Source organism: Sinocyclocheilus grahami, unplaced genomic scaffold (genome assembly GCF_001515645.1).
Source record: "Sinocyclocheilus grahami isolate Dianchi unplaced genomic scaffold, SAMN03320097.WGS_v1.1 scaffold205.1, whole genome shotgun sequence".
Lineage (NCBI taxonomy): Eukaryota > Metazoa > Chordata > Actinopteri > Cypriniformes > Cyprinidae > Sinocyclocheilus > Sinocyclocheilus grahami.
This window is the reverse complement of record NW_015505384.1, coordinates 157,276-171,380: the sequence shown is the minus strand read 5'-3', so window position 1 is coordinate 171,380 and position 14,105 is coordinate 157,276. Positions and strand designations below refer to the sequence as shown.

Genomic DNA, 14,105 nt, shown 5'->3' with positions numbered 1-14,105 from the left:
TAAAGCCTAGTCTCAGACTAAAACGCATGTCTGGGCTGTTTTAACTGAAAAACTTGCACTGATATGTCTTAAAATGTCAGTGTTATTAATTTGTCTCAAGACACACACAGGTAATGTTTTTTTTCTAAAGTATGTTTATAAGAGATACTGGTTTTAATTGAACTGTGGCCTAATCCTGGCTTAACTTAAGCCCTGTCTATGAAACCAGGTTTATGATTACTGCAAGACTCAACAACAAAAAAAAAATCCTTCAACTCCTTTTAATTCCAGCAAATTTCGTTACATGTAATATTTGCATGAACAAAATTCAACAAATGTGAGCTGTTATTCCACTCTTCCAAGGCACTAGCAAGTTCCTGGACACGTCTGAGGAGGCACATAGTTACACATGGTTTGCCACTGCAAAGCCGATCGGCTGTCCTCCCTGTAGCACCGTCTTAGGCTCCTTATATTTCAGACATTGCTCTGGCCACATCTGCAGTCCTCATGCCTATCTGCAGCAGGACTATGGCATGTTAAAGAATCCTGCACATCCTTCTTCTGGTGTGGAGTCAGTAGAAAGGTCTCTTTACGGTCATAAGTTATTGTAACAGTTACCTTTATTGCCTACAACCTGTGAACAGTAACTGTCTTAAGGACTGTTCTGTCTTAGGCTCCTTATATTTCAGACATTGCTCTGGCCACATCTGCAGTCCTCATGCCTCTCTGCAGCAGGACTATGGCATGTTAAAGAATCCTGCACATCCTTCTTCTGGTGTGGAGTCAGTAGAAAGGTCTCTTTACGGTCATAAGTTATTGTAACAGTTACCTTTATTGCCTACAACCTGTGAACAGTAACTGTCTTAAGGACTGTTCCACAGGTGCATGTGCAATAATTGTTTATGGTTCACTGAACAAGCATAAAATCATTGTTTAAACTTTCCAATAAAGCATATTTGAATTTTTCAAAATTATCTTTAAAATACACTCATGAAAACAGGATTTTTTTTTTTGAGTTTATATAGTGATTTTCAAGTTGAATTTGTGTATGCTTAACAGCGACTGTAAAAATATGTATTTTAGGTATGGGAGTGGCATATTTTGAGTTTTGATATTTAGGATAGGGCCATTGGGCTTTTTTTCTTGCACAGACCTGGAAACCCTGCACTCATGTTAGTTGAAAAAAACTTCATGCTAAGCAAAGTTTTTATTCAATAAGAAACTAAAGAAATTGTTGAGGACAGCTAATACGATTGTTCTCATCCCAACAAGAATGTAAGACTCCAAACGTGCCATTCTGGCAAGAAAACCAAACTTTTTCCACCCTTTTTTTTATTAATATCATTGTCCTTTAACATAGTTACAATCTGTTTTTATGAAAATAAGTCAGTAGAAAGAATTCTTTAAAAAGTCCAACAAGTCAAGTCCTCCGTTTGTACGGTCCTGCTTTCATTTCAAACATGAGATAAAAACTCTCAGACCCTCTGTAAAGTCTCGGCTCCACTCTGACGAGCCACAGTGTCCAAACCGGGCAGAGCGTCAATCTTTATTTATGATGGGTACGGGGGAAAGGTCTGTTCAGCATGAAAAGATAAAAGGCTTGAACCTGAAGACGCCTATCTGCTTTCCACTATTCCAAAACGAACCTCCAAATGCAGTAAAATCTATAATCAGTTTAAGATCCCTGTACTTCATGTTACAGTCTGGGTTCACTACCGTTAGCGGTAATCGCTCTTTGAAGTACATTACCATGAATTTTTATGGGTGGGCCATTGGGGAACATTAAGTAACCCTCTCCTTTAAGGCAGTCTGTCTTGTTTGTATGTCTGTCAGTCTATGCCAGTCTGGATGTAGGTTCTCCAGGCTTAGCCGCCCCCACTGCGCCCGTCCTCACACTTAACCAAACTTTCAGGCTTGAAATAGCCAAGGAGTCCAGTGGTTAGAGATTGTAGAGGCTTGTCTCCCAGGCTCCACTGCATTTGAGTCCAGAGAAAGAGTTGTGCCCCTGCAGGAGGAGTGTGTTTGGGCAGGCTGCCCCTGAGTGACTGGAGCAGATGATTGGCAGGTAGTCTCCAGTGACGTCACAGTCGCAGAGGGGGCGTGGTTATGCTGGGTGTGGTTGGCGTGGAGACGAGGGTTTGTCCTCTCAGTCGCTGTCAGATCCTACTCCTTTCCGTTTTCTCTTGGGAGCTTTGGGTTTGGAATCCTCTTCCTCCTGGAGAAGCATCAACAAAGGGCATTTTAAACACAACATAATAATATGTGTGCTGGCCTGAAGGCTTTCGTTATGATGTCATATTGTGAGTGTGGATTTACCGAAGCGCTGCTGGACGCGCTCTCCTCATCATTGCAGGTTTGAGGAGCCGCACCCTTGCGGGATCGTGGAGAAGACGCTGGGGCTCTGCGTCGAGGTTTATGTTGTTTGGAGGAATCCTCATACTCCTCAGCTAATGAGAAAAGATCACTGAATCTGGCAGAAGAAAAGGAAAAAATGGACAGTTAGTCAAATAAGAACTTGAAAATAGAATAAAATAAGATAAAAAAAAACCACCTCATTTTGTGGGCCTCATCGCAGCTGGCCTGAACATGCTGTAGGGCCTGTAATATTGGCGTCTGGGAAAAGACTGATACACCAACAGGAACAATTCAGAAAGCATTGTTTAAATCAATATGAACAGTGAAAAAGACAACCAGGCTGCTAAGAATTTAGTGGTGTTTCAAGGACTGTAAGAGCTTGATATTGAACTCACAGTTGTTCTTGGTGTTGCTGAGATTGTGTCTCAAACTGTCCAGATGTTCCAGCATCTGTTCCAGGGTCAGCTGAGCCAGTTTACTGCTGGAGCTCCTCAAACTACACAAAAGCACAACACAAATGTGTGTCTCTTTAAAAATTTCAACAACAAAGTTTGAGGTTGGTAAGATTTTGTAATGTTTTTCAAAGAAGTCTCTTATGTTCACCAAGGCTGCATTAATTTGATTAAAAAAAAAATACAGTAAAAACTGTAATATTGTGAAATATTATAGCCATTTTAAATAACGGTTTTCAATTTTAACACATTTTAACATGCAATTTTTTTCCGTGATTTCAAAGCTGAATTTTCAGCATCATTACTCCAGTCTTCAGATATATTCTAAATTTAATCCGTGTTAAAGGGAAATTCAGCCAAAAATAGGATTTTTTTTTCATCATCTACTCACCCTCATGTCACACCCTACCTGCTTGTCCGGCAAGAACCAGTGAGGTTTGTTCTCGTGCGTCAAGTAAGTGCTATATATGAAATCTGATAATCTTCTTTACAAACTAAATAATTAATCTTTTGAACTTTCTGGGGCATCAAAGTTTTGGTATAATAGACTTTCTATGAAGAGACAGAAATCACCCAGGTTTCATTAAAAATATCTTCTTTTGTTTTTCAAAGGTGAATCAAAGTATTATGGGTTTGGAATGACACAAAGGTGAGTAAGTGACAATTTTCATTTTTAGGTGAACTTTCTATTTAAAAGTCTATATCTGAAACCTGCGCTGAATCAATGACAGCCACGATCATGTTGAGGAGCTCTCCACTACACAGGGTCTCATCTGGGAACTGTACAACACAGACACAGGAAAAAGTCAAGCAAGGCTGTGAAAGCCTCTGTTGAAGGCACATGGTGTTCGAGCATGACGTGTGTTACCTCTGAATAGATGGAGGGGGTTAGGTAACACAGGAGCCTCACATCATCCTCCTGACAGGCCTTCATGTCCATCATCAAGCAGGTGTGCAGGTCACCCAGAGCCGTGGCCTGAGCAAAGGACTCGTACAGGCTCATCTTCCCCGCTGCTGCTTTGCTACAAAGATGCACAAAACAGTCTACTATGAAACACTGACCCCCGGTTTCACAGACAAGGCTTAAGCTAGTCCCAGACTAAAATGCATGTTTGAGTTGTCTCAACTGAAAATATCTTGCTCTGACATATCTTAAAATATGTCAGTGTCATTGTTCTGTGTCAAGACGTACACCTGTAATGTTTTCTTCTAAGGCATTTTTGTAAAAGTTGCTTAAATATCTTAATTTAACTAAGGTCTAGTCCTGGTTTAAGCTAAGCCCCGTTTGTGAAACCGGGACTGAGAGTTCAGAGTAGGGCTGCAAAATTAATCGAAAGAAAAAAGGGCCTTGCATCATGTCTTAAAGCGTTTATCAAATTGCACAGGGCATGATTTAATTAAATATATGCTCTGTATTAGAGGTCTTCACGGGTCTACTTGGATCCAAAAACCTAAGGTCCGACCCAAGACCAGAGCAGGTTTGGATCCAAAACTTTGATGAGTGCCTCAGATACGGCTCTGGCTTGGTATTAGTGGACTTGGGTCTCGGGTAACTTAAAATAAATGTGCTTTTTCCAAATGGACCCAACTATCGGGATGCATATTTGTGCGTTCGTGTTAAGTGCATTTTTGAGAAACGCATGTAGAAAAGAAACAAACCAATTAATCAAAAGAAAAAAGGGCCTTGCATCATGTCTTAAAGCGTTTATCAAATTGCACAGGGCATGATTTAATTAAATATATGCTCTGTATTAGAGGTCTTCACGGGTCTACTTGGATCCAAAAACCTAAGGCCCGACCCAAGACCAGAGCAGGTTTGGGTCCAAAACTTTGATGAGTGCCTCAGATACGGTTCTGGCTTGGTATTAGTGGACTTGGGTCTCGGGTAACTTAAAATAAATGTGCTTTTTCCAAATGGACCCAACTATCGGGATGCATATTTGTGCGTTCGTGTTAAGTGCATTTTTGAGAAACGCATGTAGAAAAGAAACAAACGCTTGTAACCTCACACACAGAAATCCATCTTATAGATATGAGATCCATCAGAAAAATCCACTCACTTCATTAAGCTGCGTGTTCATACAGGGCTTTTCTTTTTTTGTGTGCAGAAGCCCTTCGCCGGAGACAGCGTTGCAGACAACACTAGAGAATCCATGATTTATTAGGCTATCGATTTAATTTTTTATCAAGCTATCACATTTATTTTCCGATCCACTGGTCACAACTGAAAGGCGAACTCAGAAATAACTTGTCTTCATCAGGCAGGCAATAATTGTAATTTATAAATTTCTAATTCTATTCTTTATAAAAAAAAAAATTTAATTAAAAAAAAAATAACACTTGCATTCTATCTATTTGTTTTCTTTTTATTTATTATACAATTATAATTCTGACTTTTTCTGACTAACAAAAGCAAAAAAGGCCTCTAACACTAGCTTGCTCTATTATTTTTCTATTCTATCTGTTTTCTTTTTATCTATTATATGATTTAAAAAAAAACTTGCTACGTGTACTGCATTAGGCTAACTGAGACTTGTTATAGCACTTGCATATCATTGCTCGCAGGGCTTTTCTTTTTTTGTGTGCAGAAGCCCTTCGCCGGAGACAGCGTTGCAGACAACACTAGAGAATCCATGATTTATTAGGCTATCGATTTAATTTTTATCAAGCTATCACATTTATTTTCCGATCCACTGGTTACAACTGAAAGGCGAACTCAGAAATAACTTGTCTTCATCAGGCAGGCAATAATTGTAATTTATAAATTTCTAATTCTATTCTTTATAAAAAAAAAATTTAATTAAAAAAATAACACTTGCATTCTATCTATTTGTTTTCTTTTTATTTATTATACAATTATAATTCTGACTTTTTCTGACTAACAAAAGCAAAAAAGGCCTCTAACACTAGCTTGCTCTATTATTTTTCTATTCTATCTGTTTTCTTTTTATCTATTATATGATTTAAAAAAAAACTTGCTACGTGTACTGCATTAGGCTAACTGAGACTTGTTATAGCACTTGCATATCATTGCTCTTTTGTTGATTTTGATTGCTTTCATTGTCCTCATTTGTAAGTCGCTTTGAATAAAAGCGTCTGCTAAATGTAAATGTAATTTACAGTAATAATAAATAAATAAATGAAAGCATGGAGCAGCGGCCAAATCTGTCAGCAGGACACTGGGAATTTTCTTTACTGACTGCCATTTACATTCGGGTCCAGTTGGGTTCGAAAATACATGCCGTCGGGTCAGGGTCAGGTTTTTCCTTTGAAATAATTAATTTATGCACGTCACGTGCAGGTAAGAAGTGATTTGGGTCGGGTACAGATTTTAGGACCAGAAAAGACCTCTTACTCTGTATATGCCTTTATGAGTGTAATTAACTCTCCATCCCAGCAGGTGGCAGTAGTCTGTCATTCAACAAGGGGAACCAGAATAGCTAGGACTGCTGATAAACAATGAGAAGAGCCTTCTATGTTTGCCCTCTTGAGTTTGTTGTTTGCTTGTTTCCTTCACTTCTGTACTGCTTCGCTACGCTGAACATCAGCTTGGTGTGTCATGGTCTTACCAAAACAGAAACCAACCGACTGGCAATATATATCTTGTTGCTCATCACTTGTCACTTGGAAGTTATTATTTGGACTTTTTGACCCTACCTAGCTTTGAGGTAGTAGAGCAGATGATAACCGATTTTCGGCTGTTTCTGGTAAAGCTCGGCGAGCAGATCTAGCAGGACAGAGAAGCCGCTGTTGTCCTCCTGCATCTGACACAAGTTCCTGAAGATCAGACACACCGGCTTACACACGGACTCCTCCAGTGACCTGCACACACACACACAGCATCCCATTAGCCTCTCCATTAAGAAAAATGAACAGTAGTGACAGGAAAATATGGAGGGCAATCAGGACACAATGCAGGCTGGAACCAAAGACACATATCTAGAGCTAACCACTAAATAATGTGCAAAAAGACCCGACAGGAAGTTGAGAAAGAGAGGGAAACCTACTCTTCTGTGATCTCCTCAGGCAACACATCTCCTCTGAAGTGACTCTTAAAGAGTTCAGCCAGACAGGAAGCTAGAGTGGACATCTGCTCAGAGTCGAAATCCTCCTGAAATAGGACAAATAAAAAAAAAGTGTGTGTATCATTAGTCGTATTTAAAGCTCAGATCGAAATGTTCACCCTGAACAAAGCTCACCTCTAAAATAAGATCCACAATTTCCTGCATGACCTCACAATGCGTTTCTGTGTCACTGAGAGAGAAAGAACCGCACAAATTGAGAATCATGCAATTGAGATCTTATTATAACTGTAATACATGTTATTATAATATATGTGTCTCACCTTCCTTTCTGCAGCTGCAGAACCCTCTCTTTAAGTGCCTCGTCCAATTGGTCGACATAAGGTGTGATGTCAGCAGGCTCGTCGATGTAGGTTTCCTTTAGCTGATGGAACCTGAACTCTCGTTTTTTACCTTGGGAAAACAAGAGTTCATATATCATGACAGCACTGATATTAACTGAAAATACAAAAGTGGGTCATGGGCGGCATTCTGAGCCAGAGCCACTGATCTAGATTCGGTCATGGTTGAATACTAAAGCAGAGAACATGCGCTCCATCCCAACTGAAATAGCCCCGTGAAGCCAAGCCTCTTATTCCTAATTGGTTGATCTGAAGGCCTGAGCTAAAGTGTATCTGCCATTACCGCAAGCATCTTACCCTTGTTGTTCAATTCTTCCTCATCATCACTGAAGGTAGCATCTGTGTTGTCATAGCAACCATCCTCCTTATCAAGCACATGATTGTCCATCTCCAAGGGAACCGATTCCTCCATTTTTACTACAAAAAGATTAAAACATGCAATAACTCAAGCAGAATTTCATTCCACTGACTTTTAAGATTGTGGTTTGCAATGTTATAATCCTTGCTGGATCTTAATTGTAATATTTCTATTACAAACTACACAGGCTTCCTTCTTAATTTTAATGTAAGAACCAGAATTCCTTCAGTCTAAAAAAAAAAAAAAAACCAACAACAAAAAAACAAACAGGATATATGGAATTATAAAAGTGTGATTTCTCAACCTGGAAAAGTTATGGAAATTAATAAAATATTATTGTCAATGACATTTTTATAATGAATATAAATATTACTAGTCATGTCAAGCGCTAAAATAATTTATCGCCAAAAAAATTGCAGTTAGAGTATTAAAATAAATAAATAAAATTAAATCAATCCCTGTAATCACAAATGACTAGATAAGTTGTAAATTCATTGGTAATATAAAAGTGTACACCCCAAAAGATCAACTTCTGGAATTACAGAAATTCATTACTTGAATTATTTTAATTAATTAAATATTAATAGACATACATAACAAATAATATTTCATGATTTAAAAAAATATATTTTTTATTTTAATTGAATTTGTTTAATTTAGTTTAATTTTCTCTAACTAAAACAGTTTGAAACTGAGCAGTTTTGTCATTACAGCAAAGTACCAGAAATACCTCGGAGGGCCTTCAAATAAAGACCTTGACAGAGTCAGAAATGTTGAGGACCACTGCACACAATCATATTTCTACTCAAGTATTTACTTCACTGATGAGATGGGGAAATTAGATAACATTAGTAAGACTCAAAACAAAAGACTCTCTGTTACTGAGCAGTATATGCATTTGCATGCATGGTAAATTAATTTTAAAATGAATTTGATCACCCTTTATATAGAGGTGACAACAACTTTTTTTTTTTTTTTAAAGTGTGGCTTGATGTTTTGACATCACATTCATTGTCATTTATCCAGAACCACTCAAAAAAATCCCTCTTCCCAGCAAAAGAGGTTTATCAAGATTTATGCAAGTTTAGTGCATCCCAAATCATAGTACGCTGAAAAAAAAAAAAAAAAAGAATGCCTGTTTTGTATAATATTTCTGGTGGACTAAATTGGTTTGGAGCTTTTGTTTTTGACATGACTGGCAATGAATCAGTGATGAGGAGCTCTGACCTTCAGTGGGCGGTGAGGGGGAATTGCAGAACTCTGGGAAGCGTTCTCTAAGCATAGACCGCAGCTCACGGTCCAGTTTAGGGTTGTCAAACAGAGGTGCTAGGTTACTGAAAGAGCAAGAGACATAGTCAGGATCATTATACAGAAAGCATCCCTAAACCAGCAGAGACACAGTGGTGGAATTCTTGATGAAGTGCCTGTTATGAGCACATGTTAATGAGTGTGTGTGTGTGTGTGTTAAACTCACGCCAGAACTCTCTTCTCCATGATGAAGTTGAGAGAGTTGAACACGCCCTGCCGCACTTGACCCTCAAGAGGAGGGAAGAAGTTTGGGATGATCTGAAGTGGAATAAAATACAGGTTAACCCAAGATTTAAAAGACTGACATTCACAACACACAGAATGTCCTGTGATATTATTGCTTATTATCATTTTCCTCACACACTGTTTTAGTTGCATCAGCAAAAACATTTTTTTTTTTTTATTAACACTTTACAATAAGCTTCCATTTGTTAACTACATTAGTGAACATGAGCTAACAAATGAAAAATACTTCTAAAGCATTTATTAATTTTAGTTGATGTTAATTTCAACATTTACTAATACATTATTCAAATCTAAATCTGTTAATATCATTAAGATAATAAGAACTGATATAATAATTATATAATAATAAGAACTGAGAAAGAGTTTCTCACCCGACACATAAAGTCCAGTAGTGTGGCTGTTATAGCAGGATGTGGCTTCATGGAGTGATGCATCACCAAAATGGCTGGCTCTGAGAAAACAAGAGTCAGAGAGACAGAGAGAGCGAGACAGAAAGAGAGAGAGAGAGAGTGGAATTCTTGATGAAGTGCCTGTTATGAGCACATATTAATGAGTGTGTGTGTGTGTGTGTGTTAAACTCACGCCAGAACTCTCTTCTCCATGATGAAGTTGAGAGAGTTGAACACGCCCTGCCGCACTTGACCCTCAAGAGGAGGGAAGAAGTTTGGGATGATCTGAAGTGGAATAAAATACAGGTTAACCCAAGATTTAAAAGACTGACATTCACAACACACAGAATGTCCTGTGATATTATTGCTTATTATCATTTTCCTCACACACTGTTTTAGTTGCATCAGCAAAAACATTTTTTTTTTTTTTGTAACACTTTACAATAAGCTTCCATTTGTTAACTACATTAGTGAACATGAGCTAACAAATGAAAAATACTTCTAAAGCATTTATTAATTTTAGTTGATGTTAATTTCAACATTTACTAATACATTATTCAAATCTAAATCTGTTAATATCATTAAGATAATAAGAACTGATATAATAATTATATAATAATAAGAACTGAGAAAGAGTTTCTCACCCGACACATAAAGTCCAGTAGTGTGGCTGTTATAGCAGGATGTGGCTTCATGGAGTGATGCATCACCAAAATGGCTGGCTCTGAGAAAACAAGAGTCAGAGAGACAGAGAGAGCGAGACAGAAAGAGAGAGAGAGAGAGACAGATATCAAAGGAAAATAAAAGCAGAGCATCAGTGACTGGGTTAAGGCAAAGCATGTGGTTCGTACATGTCTGTTTAAGAAGTCAAACCTAAATGACTCAATAACGGCTTCCTGCCTTTCTTACCGATGTTCATGATGCTGTCTTTCTCTGGGTTGAAGAACAGCCAGTCATAGAACAAGGCCAGTTTGGCATTAGATGCAGCAACATTAGACTGCAGAGAGAGACGGAGTTAAACCTTTAGCGTTGATATGGAATCCAAAATGACATTCAGAAAAATCGGAATGTTTTTAGAACTTGCTTACCGTGCAGGTAGTCAGGAGCCATCCAATGATCGCCCAGCGCGGCAGAATGTCAGAACTCAGCACTTCATTGGACGGATGAACCACACCGCATATGTAACGAATGAGGTCACAGCGCAGCGATTGGCTTTCAGCTGTGGACAGATACTGCCGCTGAAACCAGTCCTGATAGCGCTTCTGCTGGCCGAACCGAACCTGCAGCCAGGAAGAGCAAGAGTGTTTGACTTTCAAGTCATGAACGTATTGAGGTGTCAGTGTTTGTGAGTATTTACCCGTGAGGTCATGAACAGCAGCTTGGTCTCCATGTCAGGCGTGAGTCGACAGGCCAGAAACTTGCGTGAGGTTCTAGAGGTGAGGAGCTGCAATATACCTGCAGCAGGAAGGGACAAGACACACCAGTTTAATATCACACACACAGATTTTACTGTGCATACTATTTATGTCCAAAACTGATGCATTACTGTAGAAATTCCCTCCCACACACCTGTGAACTGTGGGCTAAGGGTCTGAGGATTGTGCAGCAGGTCTCTCCACAGCAAATCCATCTCAGGAATACGAGCCACATTCTGTAAGAGTCTGACCAGATCCCTCCCCATGATAAAACACTCCATGAACTGTTAAAACACAAACACACAGCAAATTAAAAACATGAAACGCCAGTGAATGGCAACAAAAGATGAAACCACAACAACAGCAATAACATCTGTAATGTGTAATGTGCACGTGAAATAAAATACTTTATACATTAGATCATAGCTGGTTCAAGCCCAAGTCACAAGTTAAATCCCAGGTGCTCTCTTGGGAACTGCTGACCCAGATACAGACATCACAATCCTGCTTTAGTGCCCTTGAGCGAGACACTTCACCTCTGCAGGCTCCAGGGGGAGCGCCCTTGAAATTAGTCTATGGCGAGTCACTCTGAATAAAAATAATTTTCATTTCTGGCCTATTTTGCTTTTGATTCAGATAAGAGAATTAAGATATGCTGCACTGAGAAAAAAAATTATGTTTTATACATTAGATCACAGCTGGTTCAAGCCCAAGTCACAAGTTAAATCCCAGGTGCTCTCTTGGGAACTGCTGACCCAGATACAGACATCACAATCCTGCTTTAGTGCCCTTGAGCGAGACACTTCACCTCTGCAGGCTCCAGGGGGAGCGCCCTTGAAATTAGTCTATGGCGAGTCACTCTGAATAAAAATAATTTTCATTTCTGGCCTATTTTGCTTTTGATTCAGATAAGAGAATTAAGATATGCTGTGAAACAGATTCAAAGTTTCGCATCATGGCTCAATGTGTAATGTGGGATAACCACATCTCATCTACACAATCAGTCAAAAATCAAGCTTAATATATTAAATAATTGTACGGAAAATATTGCATGGAAGTTTTTAAGGCTCATACAGTATGATATAGTGAAAATAGGAAGTAATCATAATCGAGGAGGGGGAAAAAAAACACCTCAAGCTATTTGGTGCAATCTTTATAAGACTTACATAAAGAGACTTACATAAAATCACAAATATCAGTTGTCACTCTACATCTCCCAATAATACATCTTAGTAAGGAGATATTTAATGCTTAGTTTTATGATAAAAGCGGTGTAGCTTTTATTGTGGTTGTCAAAACATCAAATGCAATGAAATACAACGACTGAGAGATAACTAAACATTCCTCAAAAGCCTGTTGAATCAAATTTGATTTTTGAGTCGAGTATGTGTTCATCTAACAAAATAAAAGTTATCCTTATATTTACTTCACAAAAACTAGTAAAGATTTCACAGCAGAAAGACATGTGAACCACGACCTGAAAGGGGCCATTTTTACCTTAAAAAAAAAAAAAAACCTTTTAATTTCCTAAAAAAGAATGAACTATCAATCAGACGGCATGTAGTAGATTGTGTACAACAGGTTTTTCAGTAAAGTTTTGAAGATTTTTGAGTCGAGTATGTGTTCATCTAACAAAATAAAAGTTATCCTTATATTTACTTCACAAAAACTAGTAAAGATTTCACAGCAGAAAGACATGTGAACCACGACCTGAAAGGGGCCATTTTTACCTTAAAAAAAAAAAAGGCCTTTTAATTTCCTAAAAAAGAATGAACTATCAATCAGACGGCATGTAGTAGATTGTGTACAACAGGTTTTTCAGTAAAGTTTTGAATTTAGAGGCCTTAGAAATTTGCTTATCAAATACAACCAAGTAGGTTTATAGGGTTGAATGATTAACAGAGACAAACAAAACGTCCTCAAAAATACTTTAGCCGTGTACTTCATGTAACTCTTAAAAGATCTGAAGTCTTTCCAGTACTCACCCTCTCTCGGAGCAAACCGATGCAGAAGTCCACCTCTCTCTGTCTGAGGAGCAATAGGTTTGGCGTCCCATGGTCCACTATGAGCCTCAGGTACGTGTACACAGACATGGCCACTAACATCCCACTTTTCAGCACCCACTCCCTGTCCATCATATAAACACATTCATGCAACTGACAATAAACTCGTGCTGGTCTATTAGCATGGACGTAGTTACCGCTCACAGTGCAACAATCACGCTGCATGCTGTTTGACGCAACTTCTCACCTCTGTTCCACTAACATCTCCAACACGCTCTCTGCCAACCACAGGTTTTTGTTGGATATGTCTCCCCCTGCAGATTGACACAAGTTAGACACGGGATGTAGGGATATGCTGTAAATAACATAGCATGATTTGCATTAGTGCTTGAACGTACCAGCGATCTGTTTCATGAGCGTCATGAGAACTCCATCTGCTCCAATGACTCCGCTCTTCACCAGCTCTCTGACCAACCACACCAGCTGCCCACACAGAAGATGAGACCTCATCAGTGCTTTTATTGTCAACTAAAACTAAAACTAGTAAAAATTGTCAATGTCAACTGAAATAAAAAAACAAAACAAAATATAAATATCAGACGAGAAACTTAAACTTAGAAAACTTGCATGAAAATGTGAAATGCTGCTTTGGAAACTAAATTATATATAATTAAGTTTAAAATGAAAATAAAATAAAGGTACATTTTTACAAATTATTTAAAGGGGCCATATGATGCGATTTCAAGTTTTCCTTTCTCTTTGGAGTGTTACAAGCTGATTGTGCATAGATAAGATCCCTGAAGTTGACTAAAGTCTCAAAACCAAAGAGATATTCTTTATCAAAGTTAAGACTCTGCCACACGCCCCCCTAAAACAGCTCGTTCTAACACGCCCCCACATGTCTACCTCACTATGTGGAAATATTTGCATAATGCGCCCAAATGTGCACGCAAAGAAAGGCGGCGTGGTTTCAGTAACCGCAGTTAGTGTTGAAGCAGCAATGTCAGGGAGACGCTGTGTTTCAGTGCAAAACCAAAAGCACTTTATTTGGCCTTCCGAAAGTAGATGCATTTAGGAATCTTTAAGATGACTTACAACAGAACTGCAATGCATTTTATGGACGACCGTTTCGTGAACCTAGGAGAAGAGGTAATTCTGACTTTGCTATGACAATCTG

At 38.6% G+C, this 14,105-nt stretch overlaps 2 protein-coding genes across 2 annotated transcripts in view; both read right to left on the bottom strand.

Moving 5' to 3' along the window:
* Positions 1-1,796: 1,796 nt before the first annotated feature.
* On the bottom strand, positions 1,797-2,898 carry LOC107595611 (integrator complex subunit 3-like; the record flags this gene model as incomplete). Its single annotated transcript, XM_016286076.1, has 4 exons — positions 1,797-2,194; positions 2,296-2,449; positions 2,531-2,603; positions 2,730-2,898. Coding segments are annotated over 4 exons (465 nt in total), but the record flags the coding sequence as incomplete, so codon positions are not given.
* A 563-nt stretch (positions 2,899-3,461) lies between these two features.
* LOC107595584 (integrator complex subunit 3-like) overlaps positions 3,462-14,105 on the bottom strand; it is a 14,334-nt gene continuing 3,690 nt past the window's right edge. Inside the window, exons 5-21 of the mRNA XM_016286020.1 lie at positions 13,327-13,411; positions 13,176-13,242; positions 12,911-13,052; positions 11,080-11,209; positions 10,868-10,965; positions 10,599-10,790; positions 10,420-10,507; positions 10,155-10,234; positions 9,704-9,795; positions 8,795-8,901; positions 7,507-7,626; positions 7,132-7,261; positions 6,986-7,040; positions 6,794-6,897; positions 6,444-6,608; positions 3,655-3,808; positions 3,462-3,566 (exon numbers count right to left, since the gene is read on the bottom strand). Of these exons, the coding sequence (XP_016141506.1) occupies positions 3,477-3,566; positions 3,655-3,808; positions 6,444-6,608; positions 6,794-6,897; positions 6,986-7,040; positions 7,132-7,261; positions 7,507-7,626; positions 8,795-8,901; positions 9,704-9,795; positions 10,155-10,234; positions 10,420-10,507; positions 10,599-10,790; positions 10,868-10,965; positions 11,080-11,209; positions 12,911-13,052; positions 13,176-13,242; positions 13,327-13,411 (1,899 nt within the window). The 3' untranslated portion in view covers positions 3,462-3,476. The remainder of the gene's footprint in view (positions 3,567-3,654; positions 3,809-6,443; positions 6,609-6,793; positions 6,898-6,985; positions 7,041-7,131; positions 7,262-7,506; positions 7,627-8,794; positions 8,902-9,703; positions 9,796-10,154; positions 10,235-10,419; positions 10,508-10,598; positions 10,791-10,867; positions 10,966-11,079; positions 11,210-12,910; positions 13,053-13,175; positions 13,243-13,326; positions 13,412-14,105) is intronic.